The sequence below is a fragment of the Setaria viridis genome, chromosome 9 (genome assembly GCF_005286985.2).
Source record: "Setaria viridis chromosome 9, Setaria_viridis_v4.0, whole genome shotgun sequence".
NCBI classification, from domain to species: domain Eukaryota; kingdom Viridiplantae; phylum Streptophyta; class Magnoliopsida; order Poales; family Poaceae; genus Setaria; species Setaria viridis.
The window spans coordinates 20114560-20132756 of NC_048271.2; the positions used below are offsets into that span (position 1 = coordinate 20114560).

General features: G+C 43.0%; 3 protein-coding genes and 1 long non-coding RNA gene across 5 annotated transcripts; 1 reads left to right on the forward strand and 3 right to left on the reverse strand.

Moving 5' to 3' along the window:
• The first annotated feature begins 492 nt into the window (after nt 1-492).
• LOC140221135 (NAD(P)H-quinone oxidoreductase subunit 2 A, chloroplastic-like) lies at nt 493-5682 on the forward strand. The gene is made up of 2 exons (XM_072290462.1): nt 493-562; nt 5336-5682. The coding sequence occupies exons 1-2, from the start codon at nt 493-495 to the stop codon at nt 5680-5682; spliced, it is 417 nt and encodes a 138-aa protein (XP_072146563.1).
• A 654-nt stretch (nt 5683-6336) lies between these two features.
• LOC117836525 (uncharacterized) lies at nt 6337-8070 on the reverse strand. Its single transcript, XR_011897319.1, has 3 exons — nt 7907-8070; nt 7086-7150; nt 6337-6798 (listed from the first exon to the last, which is right to left on the reverse strand). It is a non-coding gene; the product is annotated as an uncharacterized lncRNA (long non-coding RNA).
• A 631-nt stretch (nt 8071-8701) lies between these two features.
• On the reverse strand, nt 8702-14341 carry LOC117836524 (uncharacterized). 2 transcript variants are annotated; one of them, XM_034715976.2, is made up of 6 exons: nt 13986-14341; nt 11036-11091; nt 10613-10926; nt 10434-10506; nt 9732-10267; nt 8702-8981 (listed from the first exon to the last, which is right to left on the reverse strand). In XM_034715976.2, exons 3-6 carry the CDS (start codon nt 10922-10924, stop codon nt 8973-8975), a joined length of 930 nt encoding a protein of 309 aa, XP_034571867.1. In that variant the 5' UTR covers nt 10925-10926; nt 11036-11091; nt 13986-14341; the 3' UTR covers nt 8702-8972. The 2 variants fall into 2 exon arrangements, with proteins under 2 accessions (XP_034571867.1, XP_072147384.1); XM_072291283.1 differs by lacking the exon at nt 11036-11091.
• Nucleotides 11055-13422, reverse strand: LOC117836523 (protein ANTAGONIST OF LIKE HETEROCHROMATIN PROTEIN 1-like). The gene is made up of 2 exons (XM_034715973.2): nt 13400-13422; nt 11055-12221 (listed from the first exon to the last, which is right to left on the reverse strand). The coding sequence occupies exon 2, from the start codon at nt 12216-12218 to the stop codon at nt 11202-11204; it is 1017 nt and encodes a 338-aa protein (XP_034571864.1). The 5' UTR covers nt 12219-12221; nt 13400-13422; the 3' UTR covers nt 11055-11201.
• Nucleotides 14342-18197: the final 3856 nt, after the last annotated feature.

Consider the following 18197-nt stretch of genomic DNA (forward strand, 5'->3'; position numbering starts at 1 on the left):
CAATGCTAGGGTTATATTATGTATAGATATTTAGAATGTAGTTGTTTCATGGGTAGTTGGAATTATTAGACTAATGGGGAGGCTGATGAGGGGGAAGACATCCCTGGGTTAGTTGAGCAGGTGGAGAGGGAAAGAGCAGAGACCAATGGTGCCATGGATGATGACTCGTCGGATTAGGAAGATGCTTACCCTGTCCCGTGATAATCCACTTTATCTTTGTAGCGACAGTTAAATGGGCAGTTCAGCGAGATCGCCCCACCAAAGCCCTTCACGTATGACCAGTACCAGATCAGAGCAGCGCAGCGGGCAGCGAGGCGTGGTCGTGGTTTGTGTCTACCAGCTCTATGATGGCTACGGTGATGGAAGCCGACTTTTCTTTCAATGCCTGTATGGCTTGGTGAGTCAAGTTATTACTTCATTACTCTTCCTAAGCTTGTCGTCCTACAAACTAAAATCATGTCCAATCTTATCTCGATGAAGGAAACTGCCGCTATGCCAAGTGGGTCTGAACCAACCCAAGAGTACATCCACTACCTCAAATGCAAGATCTTTGACCTGGAGCGTAAGTTTGAGGATCTTCAATCCGAAGTTAATGCAAATCCTTGGGTGGTTAACATCATAGGTGACTTGATTTGTACCGATCCATGGTGCAAGTGCCCCTACCACCACAACAAGGATCGCCCCCTGTCTCCGCCATCCTCTGGGGGTGCTGGCTACTATGGAGCTAGGCCGTCGCAGTTCTCGCAGAGCCAATTCTACTAGGAAGTAGACATGGCTCTTTCCTCGGCTATTTCAATTACCTAAGGCATGGTAGTTTTAGCAATGGCAATGATTTAGGATAGCATCCATACCGCACATGCCACTGCAATCTATAATTAATTGTTCACTCTAGAGTCATTCTTATTCGTATGTTGTGCACGAATTTCATTTGTATCTATCGTAATCTTGTTGGAAACAGCTATGTATCTAATGGTCGGGAGTTATATCATTTTCAATTATTTCGTTTAGGCCGAGCAAGAAATAGCTATGTATCATATTACTTTCATGTTTATACCGAGCAAGAAGGGTGAAAGAAGCTTATAGAATCTTATACCTGATGATAGAGGGAAATGCAGGATGCTCACCCGACTGGGTTAGGTACTATCTATTCTATTTGACAGGGAGAATCATTAGAGGGAAGAGGTTTGTAGATGCTATGCTTGAAAGTGGGGTGCTTCCAACAGCTGTGTTTTTCATGGCCTTATAGGTGTCCTTTGTGGAACTAAGCAACTTGGCCATGCTCTTGATATGTTCAGGCTCATGAAGAGTTGTGAGTTAGTGGACGTATATATGGCCTACTTATAGAAAAGTTTTATAGAAATGATAGATTTGAGCTTGGAAGAGAGCCCCAGGATGATGCTACAAAGAGTGGTCTTGTGCTAGGATGTTTAGGGGATCTGCTGATCCCTTGAAGACAGAGGTATTCGGACCAACTTGTCCATAACAAAGATTAAGTCCTCAGAGCTATAAGCGTCTGACACAAAGAAAGAAGATTACTGCTTTTGCTTTTGGAGCCAAAAAGAACACTGCTACCACCACAACAAAGATCGTCCCCCATCTCCGCCATCCTCTGAGGGTGCTGACTACTATAGAGCTGGAAACAGCTATGTATCTACATATTTTACTTGTAAAAATATCAAACACAATTACACGAAAAATAACTAATTAAAATTAAAACAGAGCTATAGCCGGTTCAAACGACTATAGCCGTTTCAACCAGCTATAGCATCCAACACCCAAATAAACCCAGCTAAACCAGGCCCTTGGAGCCTGCTGCCATTTCAAACGGCGGTAGCCAAGGTAGCGCCATTTCGTACAGCAGTAACAAGCTACCGCCGTTTCACACGGGGAGGTTGTGCAGCGATCCGGCCCTCCAACCGCCGTTTCAACTGGCGGTAGTGGCTTTACCGCTGTTTCAACTGGCGGTATAGCTTCATTTCTGCAAATTTTTCGATCGACTATTTATTTCTGCAAAATCGGAAAAGAAAAAATAAAAAATATTCGGCTGCCGAGGCAGGCCGGTGCTCCAGCAAGCAGGCCGGGAGCTCCGTGGCAGCCCAGTTCGTGGGGAAGTTTCCCCACTGGACAGCGGCAGGCCGGCCCATCCTGAACAGCAACGGCCCAGCAAGCAAGCAGGCCCACTAAAGTATGATTTGAGGCTTTTGTTTTAATCCATGAAATTGCTAGATAATCGCTGCAATATTTGTTTAGCTACTTAACCAGTGTTAATTCCTTGTTAAGCCTTTAGTTAATTCCTTGGATGCTTAGTTAAGCAAGGCGTTAGTGATGGTTAAATTTTTTCCTCTTGTGCAAGCTTTTAGGTGTCTCGTTTTACTTTGCTTTCGCTACGCTTTAAGCGTTTCTACATTCGGATGAGATTGTCATGAATTGACTTGTGCCATCTTAACGATTACAAGCGAAGTGTGCTTGGAGTGGCAATCAGGATATAGACCTTATTCTCGAAGAGAATTTTCACAACCCCCCCCCCCCCCTCCCCGGCCGTCCGGTCGTTGAAGTTGCCAATTGAAGTTGCCAATTTATTGTTTCATTATTTGTTATGCCATATATAACTGAATGCTTCATCTATTACCTCTCAAGACAAAATAACTGATATCAACCATTGGATCGCCTCAAAATAGACGGTCCATACTAACTTGGAATGCCTTAAAAAATAATGGTTTATATGCATCTCATGTAACACCCTTGTTATACTGGCACACCGAAAAAATAACAGTAGTCACTTCTGAAGTTGTGATGCATTGTTGCCTCATAATAAACAATAACTGAAAGAACTCCTGTTGTAATCATCGCGCATATGAAAAGAGAAAAAGGAGCCGGTCTTCAGTTATCCATAATCATGAAAACTTGCTCTGAAGCGAAAATAAGTGTTTTTTCTTGCAAGTTAGGGCCTTTGTTCATCAACCGTGGAAGCAAATATCTCATACCATTTATGTTGTTTCCAGTACTACGCATGCACCAAGCATGTTATTGCAGCGTCGGTTCAGATACACAGGGTTTGAGTGTCAGTGTTGAATTGAATGGTTGGGATTACTTTATGTGCAGGCATACTCATTAGCTCCTGCCATCCTCAACCTGTTTTGTGTCTTCCCTTTATATATGGCTTATATAAGGTCTCACGATGTCTCCACTACCAAGTCTTCAATTTCACTGACCCTGCTCTGAACCGACTGCAGCTCTCTATTGGCAGTTCCAAACCGACTATGGTACCCATTTTCACCGGTCAGTTGGTAAAAAAAAGGAACCAACAATGCGAAACGATTACACTAGTTGGTTCTCCTGTTGAACTGACGTACACATTGATATTTTTGCCATCTTTTTTTTTTGCTTTAGACCTGACCATACAAACTCCAATAAATCAAACAAAGTGCTGTAGCAGGTTGAGCACCCAAATGCTAAGTTAGAAAATTCCGCTAAGATACCTATGTAAGGAAAGGTACACTGGTTTCTAATGAACCTATTACTGTTGGCGATAGATAAATTTAATGTCTCAGGGTTTCTCTTCTGTCGGGCTATTAAGAGGGTGTTTGGAGCACTTCACTCCACGAAAAATTGCTCCACTCCACCAACTCCGAAAATTTCGCAGCCAAACGCGTCTAGCTCCAGCAACTCCGGCTCAAGGAAAAAGGTGGAGCAAGGGATAGATCCACGTTTTTTGTGGAGTACCTCAAGGGGTGCTCCAAAAACCCCTTTTACAGACCTCCTCGTGAAGTTGGTGGGTATTTACCCACCATTGCCACTCGTTACACACATACCGGTTCGATTCAGAAAAAGAAAAAGGCTCGTCGCCCCTTCTGTGCCCATCGCGCCGTCCCTGCACGCCGCTCGCCGCGCCACCTGCCAGCCCGCCCCTGCGCCCCGCGCCGCCCCTACCCGCCGCTCGCCGCGCCACCCCGACCTGCCGCACCACCCGCCGCCTACCTGCCACCCCTGCGCCCCGTGCCCGCCGCGCCGCCCCTGCGCCCACCCGCCTGCCCCTGCGCCCTGCGCCGCCCCTGCCTGTCGCTCGCCGCGCCGCCCCAGCCTGCCGCGCCGCCCGCCCGCCGCCCGCCCGCCGCCCCTGCGTCCCGCGCCGCCCCGGCTCGCCGCGCGCCGCTCCGCCCCGGCCTGCCGAGGCCGTGGAGCACGTCGCGCCGGTGGACGCGGCCGCCACCGCTGGTCGCCTTGCAGGAGAGGCGCTGCAGCTTGCTCACGTCGTTGGTTGCGAGGAGGACGTGGCTGCACCGGAGTGTCTGGAGGTTGGATGGCGTGCGAGGTGCAGCGACAAGTGGGAGAAGAACTGAAGGAGAAGAAAGGAGAACTAAAGGAAACCACATGTAGCTCTGGTATTTTTTTGAGTTGGTGGAGTGGAGCTGCAATGTGGTGGAGTTGGAGTGGAGCTCAAAAATTTAGAGTGGAATGCTCCCAAACACCCCCCAACCAATGGAAACTCTTAAAATTTATTTTCTGTTCAGCATTACTGTCCTCCAACTATACGCACATATACATATCGCAAACCACATGTAGCTGGAGTCAGGCAAGAGTCAAAACCATCTTAATCTTATAGAAAAAAGCATTTCTTACACTAGCTCTTTCCTATTTTTTTTTTACCTCACTATGCTGTCAGTCAGCCCAGGGCTTATTCGAGGAGAGATTAGCTTTTGGACACTAGACGGGCAACCTCAAACCATTTTGCGTGCTCCGTATGTGGCCTATATAAAGTCTCCTGATGTTGTCAATCTTTTTGATATCGGGGCATTTCTCCGAGCCGTTCACTATGTTTGTCAGCCACACCACACAAGAGAAGAAGACTCGGATTGTTTTCTGAAACTTTAGCTATGCGCGAGCCCCCATCCCCAGTGAGGAGTTTGTGGCAACGTCCGAATTAGCTAGGTAGACCTCGTTCGGTTAATCCCCCTCCCAAGAGGATTGAAGGGATTTAATCCCTCTCCAATCCCTTTCAAACAGAACAGGCAACCTTTATCTACCGGCGGATGGGGATTCATCATTCGGAATAGCATGACCAAATTATTGAAGCTGTTTACAGGAGGCATGTTATAGCGAACCAGCTAGGGGGAGTACTCCTCTGACCAGACTCTGTTCCTTCTAATGTAAACTTAATAGATGCAGTTCCATTTCCAAAAGAAAAACAAAAGGCAACGTCTGCATGTGAGATTTTAAAGAGCATCAACGACTGCATGCGGAGCAGACTGGGTTCACAGTGCAGTCATGTGCTTAGCCACCATCGCACCGTTTGTGCACTAGCTCAATAGCTCACACTTTAGGCTTCGTTTGGCAGCTGCCGATATTCCTTTTTATTTCTCATCAAACGAATGGCATCTTCTTCTGGAAATCCTAGCTATTCTTAGCATGATATTGGGGAATCTCCTTGCTATTACTCAAACAAGCATGAAACGTATGCATTCGTCCATAGGGCAAATCGGATATGTAATTATTGGAATAATTGTTGGAGACTCATCATTACATTCGTCCATAGGGCAAATCGGATATGTAATTATTGGAATAATTGTTGGAGACTCAAATGATGGATATGCAAGCATGATAACTTATATGATGTTCTATATCTCCATGAATCTGTCCAAGCCAAAGAACTTACCCCGAAAAGTCATGACAAGTGATGATTGAAACGAGATTCCGCATTTTTGAACCACAAAAGGCTTGGCTTCCATTTGGGTTGTAGACGTAACCAACCCCCTATCAAGGATAGCGTAGAAAGAAATAATAGAAAAGGAGCTCCAGTATAAAGATCTTCATTGGTACGCAATCCAATTATATACCACTACAGATAAACCCCAGAATAAGCAATATTCACTGGACCGGCAGCACCTCCTCGAGTAAAGGCTTCCACCACGGGTTGCCCAAAATGAGGATCACAAATCACGTGTGAAACAAACCATGCGAGGATTGGGTGGAACCCTCCTCCCACCGAATCTCTCCCAGACTGGAGGTTTAACCCCCTGCATATAATTATATCATTTGGGATGGTTTGGATTGCGCTATGTACGTACCTTTAAGTTATACGCCATGGAAGAAAGGAAGCTGTGATTCGATACCTCTACGCCAAGAAATATGAAAGAAAAAAAGGTTAAAACTAATGAGAAGAAAAATTCAAAAACATAACACAATTTTTTTAATAAAAATCATAGATAATCAGAAAACTTGAAAAACCACACGTCAAAATGCGATGTGTATGACTCTGTTTCAAACAGAGGAAAACTCAACTTGATCTAAACATGATAGCAGAATAGGACAACCTTCTCATAGCAGAATGTTCAGACGTAACAGTACAGCTTACATAAAGTTGCAAGCTAGATCATATATTGAAAAAAATCATAGCTGTCGGTCTTGAAATCAGTACATCTAACAACCCACTTTCTTGAAAAAGTATGATAGCTTTCACAATCATCTTCCACAGGTTTTCAACTCCAACGTATATCTTTCACAGATTTAAAGCTGAGTACATAGAAACAGAAATTAAACATGCATCAGTAGGACCGTCGAATTTACACTATGCTAGTTTTTTTTAGACCATTTACACTATGCTAGTTAGGGACCCACTGTAACTCCACAAAACTGCACAGAGAGTCTGTAGGATCAGCGGATTACAGTGCCTAGCTCCCTTTTCCCTCCCTCCATTGATAACTTAAAAGGTACATGGCAGGTAATAAGATAATGAGCATTATTTCATCATCATCCTTCGTCCTTTTCCTAACTAGATCCTCCACTGTTGAATCCATTTTTCTGCAAAATAAATAGTATGTATTTTTATAACTAAGAACATGCACATTTCACATAAGTTTGTGAAGAAAACCAAAAGCAGGAATATATAGAATAGAATAGAAAAGCTCATAGAGAATGGTACCTTGCCACTAATAGCTAAGAAATTAACTTTGAAAACAACATGGACAGCCACATAACTGTAATTTCTGGTAACATTGGGTCTTGTGATTTTAATGCTAGAAGTAGAAGCCATGACAAGAAAAACTACAGGATGCACAAGCACAACTAGCAATAAATAAAGCTCTTACAATATAATCTGCAGGTAATGCTTCTAGACAGCATGGTGATGAGGACCCCTGGTGCACCCGCTGCCCTGGAATAGAGCAGTATTCAGTTAAAAATAAACTTAAGTTGCTAATCTACCTAAAATGCTGGAATTAGAAGAGAACGTGTGATCAAGTGGAAGTGCTAGAAGCACCTATTTAGAAGTATTACTAAGAAACCACAAGAAATAAGGTGGAAAAGGACACAAGCAAATATTAGCAAAAGGGATAGGCATCATTGGTCCGACTCTCCATTGTGTTTGTGCTTATGTAACTATAGTTAATATGTTAATGCCATCTTGAATGGGTCTTGAATTAGCTAGTACAGATAAACTTTCAAGACGAGATCCTCATTATATTTAGGCACAAATCACTTCCTGTTACCGGCATCCAACACAAATTTCGTAGTTAAAGAACAGAAGTATAATAGAAATTATGTTCCAATAAATCATACATGGTGCATTAAAGATACAAATGCCGATTCAAAGGGGACAAATGAGATTAAGCTGATGCGATTAAGCTGTAGAATATTAAAAAAAAACCACACAAGGGATTTTTCTATAAAATGAGTGTGTTTCAATATGTTTGCTCAAGGATAGTTGATCTCAGTACCTATCAGGACTTCTCAAATTCTGTTTTGCTTGCTTGAGCATTGAAATAACTACACAACTAAGCAGCACACGAATAAAAAGCTACACGAATAGAAATTAGAAAGAACCCTCTCCTGTCTCCTCGCGGATCTAGCACCGCACAGGAACATGGGATTTACCTACCAAGAGGAGAGGGAGGGGTGGGGGGATAGGCACCTGGAGGAGCTGCCGCCGTCCGAATCAAGGCCGGTGCGGGAGTAGCAGCAGTCAACGCCGCTGCTTGACGAACCCTAACAAGAAAAAAGGGAATGAGGAGAAGGGCCGGGGAACGGGAAGGGGATGAAGCGGAGGAGGAGATGGAGGGAGAGGAGCAGGAGGAGGCGCACTTGTCCGCTGCCGTCGGGCACGCCGTCAGTGCCGCGAGGGAGAGGTGGCCGAGCGCGCGACGCGAGCGAGTCGTCTCGTTCCCGGTATGCGGTGGGGAGGCTGGATACACACGTGGATTGGTGGGGATCGGGTTGGGTTGAATCCAACCCCGCCGCAGCCAAATACCTTTTTGGATCAGGAGGGGGAGCTCACCCCGGCGTGAGTCTGCTCCCTGGGTGGGGTGGTTTCGGCCCCAATCCACGCTGAACCCAGGGTTGCCAAACGAAGCCTTAGGCTTCATTTGGCAGCCCAGGGTTAATTAATCCTGGGAAGAAATGATCCCACGGGGATATTATTGGATTTTGGAATCCTCTCCACCGCAGGGTAGTGCTTCCCCCTCTCCCCCGCTGCTGTTTGGGGTCCTGACGCGAGGGGGCAACCTAGCAGGAGGGTTTTTGCCCTGTCCAGCTGTGTGTGCGCCTCCGGCTGCCTGTGTCTTCTTGCATGCTTCTTTTTTTTAAAAAAAAAAGTGCTAACCCAGAATACATGGCATGCAGTAGTAGTCCTAAGGTACTAAGGTAACAGCATCTCTTTTCTAAAAAATACCTCCAAAAATACCTAAAAATTAGGGGGAAAATTAGAAAATAAAAAATAGCAACTTGATAAATAAAATCCGTAACATGCCTACAAGGTCAACAAGCAACATCAATCACCAAATTACATTCGCATCCAGCTGGACTAAATGAACAGATGCTCTTTGCATGTTTTAAGCATCTACTTAATTAACTACAATGCTTTCAACTTAACTGTGGCCACATAATCTAATTATTGTATAAGAGATTTAGCTAGTAAAATAAGCCAAGGACTTTCCCTCCAACATGCTTTCTCCTATTCATATTCTTCCACCATTCACTGTTCACTGATTCTGAAAAAAAATAAACAACAGTCAGCATTGAAAAGTTGTAAACAATAAACAATTTTAGTCTGATCTCCTAAAATTGTACAGTATGAATTTATCATGATTTGGTAAGCATTTTATATTTCACAAGCTTCCTAAGTTGTCTGCTTAATCTAGTTTGGCTTGTGCCCAAATCACACATAAGACGGTAACAGAAATGGTAAATGGACTAGACAACATCCTACTAACCATGCCTATTTTCTCCACGCACTAGCATGAAGCCAACAAACTTGTGCAGCAACAAAGTTGACACTTGAGTTCACCCCTAGATTTCGTGGACTCAAGTACCAACCCCAACTTGTCATGAAAAACTGCTACGTCGTGCAGGTCGGCTGGCTGGAATGTGAAACTGTGACTAGAAACTAGCAAGGCCAGTCGGTTGGAATGTGAAACTAGCAGGACTAGACATGGAAAGAACTGATGCTCGTAAAACAGGAAGCAATCATCCAATATAGTATTATTTGTAAGCCAAGTAACACAACTTAAAAATTACTATGCATGCATACTACTAGTTTACAGAAAGCAGGTAGCAGACACAACCATGCTAGAACTCAAATCAAAGATCTGGCACAACTAGGCAATAGGAGAAGTGGCAACTTACAGTAATATATAATGGCCACACTCCTATAAATTTGTTGATGAAAGATCAGATTAACTTATCAGACTCAAATAGCCTAATCCAACAAACACACCTGAGCAAAGGGAAAGGGAGCATACCTGAGCAATCTTTTTTTTCAACCAAATCAGCCGGACATTTGGGTTTTTTGTGCCCACTAATATTTTTCTGTTTGTTTCACTTTGAAAAACTTCATTTGCATCAGCTTTTTGTTCATCCGATAGCCCTTCCATGGCATCCACAATGTCAATACATTTCTCAATTGAGTAGTCTTCTTCACGTCTTCTCTTCTCTTCTAACTTTTCTAGAGTTTTTCCAATTTGATCCTTTCTAAAGTCAATGTAATCCCCAAGTTTTGCAGCCATCTGACTTTGCTTGCGTTTCTTTCCACCGGTAACATCTTGGTCCTCTGAATTACGACTAGCTGGAGCAGATTGAACTTCTATGCTTTCTACACCACCAAGTCCAAAACTGAGTAGATTTCTATCAATAGATGCCATGCTATGATTGCTTTGCTCTGAGATACTTGTCTGGGGAGTGGGTTCAGTTGGCAGCTCACTGTTACGGGGAGTGGGTTCAGTTCTTTGCGGTGGTGGCTGAATTGATGTAAAATTTAAATCCCCTGTGGCCACACTTCCTATTAAACAAATAATCAAGGTAACAATATCAACATCTTAGCATCTACAATAGCGAGAGTTCAAACTAGGAACATAATCTACAATGAAGTGACTCTCTAAAGCACCATCCACACCATAGCACTAAAACAAGAACAGAGGCAATGAACAACAAGATGAAAGCATTACCTTCATACAATAATTCCAAGCTGTTAAATAAAGGAAATGGCTTCTTACGGAACTTGGCAACTTTGTGGTTATCCTATTGAAGTACAACAAAAAAAATATGATTAGATGGTTTGTATAAAGGTTAGCTGTTATATAAAGGGTTGTTATATAAAGTTGATTCTCCATTTAAGAGACCTAACCTTAATCAACTTTTCCCATCCTTTTGGTTCTGCAATGATCATACCCAAAGTGTCATTCCAGCCAACACCACTTTTCCTCGCTTCTTTTATTATCTTATAGTTTCCTTTTAGCTCTTTCTCCTTTTCTTGCACTTGTTGCTTCGTGAAATGTGTCGTTGGAAACATATCATTGAATTTATTTGTGATATTCCTCCAACCTTCAGCAGTCCACCCATTTTGTCCCTTAAACATTGGGACGTTGGCAAGCTCTTTCAGAATATCCACAAGTCCCTTCTCATACGTGTAGCTCCACGTAGCTCTTTCCGTTGACATGGCTGCAAGAAATAAACAAGATTAGATAAAGGTTGTCATAAAAATAATACAGAAATAAGCAATGAAGTAAAAAAAACAATACAAGCTGTCATGAAAACATTTATGCTTCACCTAATTATTATGGGCAGCCCACATCTGAAGAGCAATTTGGTCTCGTAGGGTGCTTCCTGCATTTGATTGCAATTCATTTGGATAGTTGTTATCCCCCTCTCGCAACTCAACATAATCAGATGGGTTGATATTATTTGGTTGGTGATCTAGCCACCCTTCATCCCCATTATAGCTTTCTAATGAGATTATGAAATACTGCAGCTGCTGCTGGAATTTTAATTTGATTCTCTATTGGATGAAATGTCCCAACTTTCAGGATTGGAAACCGCTTTTTTAGCACACCAAAGGCCCTTTCAATATGATTGCGTAGCTGTGCATGCCGGTGGTTGAACAATTCTTTATAATTTGCATACTGATTTCCATGTCTCCTAAACTCACTCAGATGATATCTAACTCCTCGGTATGGAGCAATGCATGAGGAAGTATTTGCGTATCCACCATCTACAAGGTAGAACTTCCCCACAGGAACATGAAAACCCTTCGCACGTGCAGACCGTAAGACCCCTGCATCGGATGCAGATCCTTCCCAACCACACGAGATAAAAGTAAAATTTAAATCAAAGTCACATACACACATGACGTTCTGTGACAAGGTTCCCTTCCTATTTCTGTAGGGAGCGGCTCTTTCTTGTGCAATGGTGATAGGAACATGAGTGCCATCAATGGCCCCAATGCAGTTCTGGAAGAAAGGCATAAAGCGAGAGTCTGATGCAATCTTCACATGTGTATGACTCACATTTGGGAGCTTCAAGAATCTATGAGTCAATGCTGGAATTATATCGAAGAACTCTATTATTTTCCTATGAATTGTCTCACCACTATGTTGGAATTCTTTTTTTAGCCTATCGGTGCTTGCATTATGAGAGAGCATGAACATAAACATTCCTAGCTGCTCCTCAACTCTAACACCACGGGTGTCACGTAATAAGTTCTCCACTCTAAGATAATTTGCTATAACTCTAAATATCTCAGGTTCCATTCTGAACTCCACTTTGCACCAATTTTCGTGGCCTTCCAAGATTTGTATGACCTTTTCAGCACCAGGCAGAGTTGAGGTATGCTCCGACCTTTTCTCCTCATATAAACACTGCTGAAGAGCAGGAACCATAACTAGGAATAGTTCGTCATCCTCTTCTTCCTCCTCTAGCATGAATCTCCTAACTTCATCCTCCCAAGATTCCATTATCTATATGTATGTATATGGTAAGGCAAGTAAACTATGTTACTCAAATGCATATGGTCTAGAAAAAAGAGGACAATGCATACTGTCAATATTCTAACGAAATAGTTAATATATACCAACATCAATTTGTTTATGCAGCACTTATAAGTTCGACTATAGCTGAAATACACAAGAATCTATAGATCTCACACAAAAGTGAGTCCAGACCTTATAGCTGAAAATGGCAGTACTGCACCAGTGGCCTTGGGACAAAGAAACTATATAATATAAATCATGCAATAGTTGTGACAAATTAAAGAACTATATACTAGCAAAATTTAGTCAAACTTTCCTAACTAATGTTAATTGTTGGGGTATGTAAGTAGTGCAGAAATGGGGCTGAACCAACAAAACACCAACAACTGGATAGATCGAGCATGCATTCAGCATTGTTGAAGGGACCAACAGTAAAATCAAGAACGGGGCACACTTCAATCCTGGAAGCTAGAACTAAAAAGGAAGTGCAACTCGATCAGATCCAATAAATTCGATCACAAGGAAGAACAAACGATCACAATGAACAAGATGATGGAGGAAAATTCTAGATGATGGAATAAATACATGTACAATGCACCAACAGTGAGATCCATAAAAAGATAAATACTAAATTATACTGCTGCCACAACATCATTTGGAGAAGCAGTATCTATACTGATGATATACAAATTATACTCAAATGCAATGTGGATGATATCAACAGAAGCTTTCAGTTTAGACATTGATTGTTTCCTTCCATTAAACTCCATAAATCATTTTTTTGTATCGGCATTGCCTTCTGAATGTAAAAGGGAAATCCCATTGGGTGTTGTCGACAATGGTGGCAAAACTACAGATGAATATTGCAATCAGTGCTCAGTGCTCCAATCTAGGGGCAGCAAGGCAATGGAGGGTTGAAGCACCGTACATGCTATAAGTCTGTAGTACTGTAATAGGGTATAGACAGACGAGCTGTTGGATATGCTCTTAATCATGACAATGACAAAAAATGGCCGACAAAAAGATAAGGAAATATTGCAAGAAAACATCTTTTCTATAAAAGAAAGTGACAGCAAATAGTACACATGCACATTGGTATTAAGTTCCAACACAGCAAGGTAGCTCGAAATGCAAACGGCAAATAATTGCCAAGAAAACGAACCAACCTGACAGACAGTACTGCAATCTCGAACATTCTCCAAATTTACACCTTAAAAAATTGGATTGCCAATGTTATCTACCTTTTCGTTAAAAAAATACTATGCACCCAAATCCACGTCTTCTCGGTAATGTTACAAATGACAACAGTATCCAAGCCTCGAGGTCTCTGAGCTTTCTCCCAAAATGTTCGAACGGCAATAAACCAAGAACTACAAAACAACATGCTGATGAGAAAGCAGAACCTGAAAGCTACATACCACGATCGAAGTCACTGATGGAATTGCTAGCTCGCGCTTCCAAAGATTAATAAAGAAAATGGCAGCCAAACATTAACAGTTCAGCTCCAAAATTTGCGCACAGCAATTGAATTAACATACACCCCCCCTTAAGGACCAATCAGAACACAAATGGAACTAGTCGACCAGGAAGCGATTGATCTGGTGCTGAGCTGGCACCCAGATCTTATTATCCGCATCAAAGCGATTGATCTGGTGCCGAGCTGGAACCCAGATCTTCAGTCCTACTTGTTCTTGCAATATGAAGTCAAAGCAATCTATGTACAGATCTTGGAATTAGAACAGGAAGACTCACCGGAGGATGAGGCAAGGTAGCACGGAGTCACGGAGCAGTCACGGAGCCACGGAGCAGTCACGGAGCCACGAAGCAATCACCGGAGGTGGGGGCAGTCACGGAGCAGATCTCCAGCGAAGATCGAGCCGGCGTGGGGATGGGGAGACGACGGGGAGGCGACGACAAGCCGCACGGGCGACGCCACGACGGGGAGGTGCAGGAACAGGGGAGCCGCACGGACGCCGCTCGCAGGTCGCCAGCGGCACGGGGGGCGGCGGCGCGATGCGGTCGTCAGCGGCACGGGGGAGCACGGCGGCGGCGGCGGCGGATGAGCACAGGCAAGGATGGGGATGCGGACGCGGAGGGGGGGGGGCGCCTGGATGCGTGACGCGGAGGGGGTTGCGCCGCCAGGAGCCTCGAGGTGAGGACGGCTCGCCCCGGGGAAAACTCGCGGATGTGGTCTGGCCTCCCCGTCCGATGGGCTCCCAAATGAGGAGGCGATTCGGCCCGTGGTGAAATGCCCGCGTGGGCTTCTGACCCAGGGAAAATAGCGGGATCCCCTCGGGGTTCTGAGTTCCCAAAGGAGCCCTTAGGATTTGCCTCCGAGATATATTTGCCCCCTCAGCGGTATACGATGGAGATGGATCCTTTGCAGTCGGGTGACGTGTGGATCCGGACCCACACGTTAGTGACTGCTGTTAATCCCTCTGGAGTTGGGTGACATGTGGATCCGGATCCACATGTCAGTGACTAAGTCGCAGACATACCAATTGCAGATGATCTCATTCTTATATGACAATGGTACTAGACTTTGGACGTATTGGGAAGCGACGATATACTTTTCTTGTTAAAATTCCAACATCGGATTTTTTTTTCAAGGCAGAGTAAATAGAAGCATGATTTGTCATTGGATTCATCCTAATAGGCTGTACTGCACGCATGCATACAAATACACCAAGCGATTCCTTAGGAAACATAAAGGACGAAAATGTACTTGGAGTAGTACTATGATCTTTGGTGAAGGGGGTGTCGAAGTCGATACGTCAGGGACAGGGTGTGATTCCGATAAGCAAGTAGGTTAATCGCTTGGTTTGGTAGCGAAAAGAAGCAGAGCAGTACTTGATTGATTCGAATAAGGGCCGGGAGTTGTGTACACATTACACTATGTCCTCTCATCAATCCTACATCATCTATTCTATTTTGTATTGCCTCAATATTCCTCTACTCGCCTGCCAAGAGATGAACCAGGTTCAACGCATCTAGATGAACAAGGCTCGATCAATATTCAGCCGAGAGATATAGATGATCAGAATTCATGAGAATTCAGCTTGCAAGAAGTGAAACCCCCTCTAATTAGGTGAACCATTGGACAGGACATTCTCAACTGTAAACATAAGTCCTACGAAATTGATCTGTGGTAGACAAATTATCTTGTGCGGTTGATGTTACCAACTATGGAATTAAATCTATCTTAATTTCATGGTGCTAAATAGATCCATGACAAACGAATGTGTAGAGTCATATTACAATAAGCATTTTGTTTAGTATTGTACACCTCTTGATGAACACTTGAATTTATTTGTTGTAAGCCTCCATCGTACATTAGTGAAGCCAGAAAGGGAATAGGATTTAGGCTCTTAAAAGTCGTTTTCTGTTCTCCAATGTTAGCAATACATTAAAAACAACACCAGCAACAATGTATGCAACTCTGCATGCAAAACTATTGAAGAGTATCAATTTCCTCACATGCATGATGAGGGCTGGAAATGTAAATGCAATCATGTTCGTAGCTACATTATTGTTGTCTTATTCTCACTACTCCTTCCATTCCAAATTATAAGTCATTTCAACTTTTTTGAAGAGTCAAACCATTTTATGTTTGACCAAAATTATAGAGAGGATCACAAAGGTTTATGGCACCGAATAGATATATTATGAAAATATTATTAATAAAAAAAATTAATGGTACTTATTTGATATCATGAATATTAGTACTTTATTGTATAAATTTGATCAAATTTGAGATGTTTTGACTCTTTAAGAAAGTTAAAATGACTTATAACTTGGAACGGAGGGAATCAGGAGGTTACCCCCTGCTAGCTATCTTTTGGTGGATATAAAGCCGGCATGTTCTCGCTATCGTCCTACTCATCTACAACTCCTCCAGTATGCTCCTTAAGCATTTCTATCCAGGATTTGCCTCGCAAATATATTAGGCTAGTGTACATGGCTTTCGGTAGGACCACCATCCATCCCAGCTTGCCTATTAAACATATAAGATAAACAGGTCAAATGACACGACAAGATGGTGCAATCTTTGTAGTTCCCCTTTTGCCAAGATGTGTGAAAGTTACTCTACGAACTAATAGCTTTGCTAGGGTATCTGGTTGGGTAAATGTAAACATATGTCCCCCCGAAAAAAATGTAAACATTCGTTGTTTCTTCAGTAAAAGAGACTTATACCAAATCAAACAGAGATACGGCAGATTAAGATGTTTTCCTAGTGCACATTTGTTCAGTTTTTTATTCACAAGTATTAGTTTTGTGTAGTAAGGGCAGTTGTCGTCTCAGATCAGGCCAGTCGATCAATTTTTGGAGCATAACGTGAATATTTCTTGGACAATGACTCAGTCTCAACATCTTGAGCATTACATTATGTTTCAACTTACAAATGAAATCTCATCTATATATGGAGTACTCTGAAGTCTCATGAAGTATCTCACTTCTTTCCATTATGATATGTAATGTTGTAATAAGAACTAAAGGCTGTATGCATTGGATGATGCAAACACCTGGAATATTTTCCAATATCTGAAGAAAACCTACAAGCTCGATCGGTGCTTCGATGGCCCTGTTCAATTCAAGCATGTGCTTCAGGATCAGCAGCAAGAAAGAAACAGATTATCACATTCAGAAACCTAAGAACTGACAAGGTATACGGTTCCGGCATTAAGAATAGGTGTTGGTTCTTTCATCTACATTTAGTTGCTACAATAACCAATCTGGGGACTGTGGCGCAAACACCAAAGCGAAGCGGGTCACTTGTTTGAGCGGAGCAAGCTAGAATCGACCGTAGGGAGATTGTAGCTAGCCCATCATATTTTCCACTACCACTATATCTCCCTAAATGCATTTGTTCGAGCCTCCTCACTATATAGATTGATAAGTCTCCCATGAAACAAAGAATGAAGAGATATGTGGAGTTTATATTTCTTTTTCCGCTATTATACTATGCCCTCTATTTTTAGATATGCAATATGTTAGGAATTGATTAAAAAATGAACTAAATAATTAGGTTGTCCTAGATGTCATATATTTAAAATTGGAGGATGTACAACAATTGGTTGAATGCAACGTTTTAAAGAGCACTAATTTGCATCACAGCTGCTAACAACTCACTCATGTTCACAGCTACTGAGCTACGATCAACTGATCACTGATGCATTCACTTTCTTTCGGCCTATATAAAGCCAATATGCATTCACGTTTCACTAGCTTTTCTAAAGTTCTTTCCTATGCAGTTCTAGGATCTAACATCAGCAGCATAGTTATGACCAAAATATTAGGCTTGAGTGGTATTAGGAAGCTTACTTGATCAGCACCCGACGCTTCTCCATGCGGGCCTGCGGGGGCGACATCTCGTCAGGCTAGCTTTTACCAACAAACAAACAAACATGGGCTAGAAAATATCGGAAGATGGGCCGGATTAGTTGGGCGGCTCGGGTTAGTTGGTACCGAACAAGCTCATATGGGCCTTAGATGCGGCCTGCAAGAATGAATGAGTCTACTCAGCCCAACTAATACAACACGCAGTTGCTTGACCATGATTCACGTGCTCCATAGATGAGAAGAAGAATGCTCATCGCGCAGGGGTATTTCGTATTCGAGAAGAAGAATTCTGCATGGTCTTGAGTTGTTCAATGATGGTCTAATATGGAGGGCTACGGACGGGAATTGCGTTAATATTTGGTCTGATCCATGTATTACAAAAGGCAGTACAAGAAGGCTATTTCTGGTGGATGGAATGTAGAGCTGGTCAGAGACACTGTGTGGCCGGTGGATGCAGAAGAAAGTCTCATAAGCCGAACAGTCACTGAGATACAGGATTGGCCTGCGCAGGCCTTTTCTTAGCGGATACACCTGTAAAGTTTGAACCTGTCCCATCGGATGTTTGAGGCTAGTTAGGAGTATTAAACATAGGCTAATTACAGAACTAATTGCACGGATGGAGTC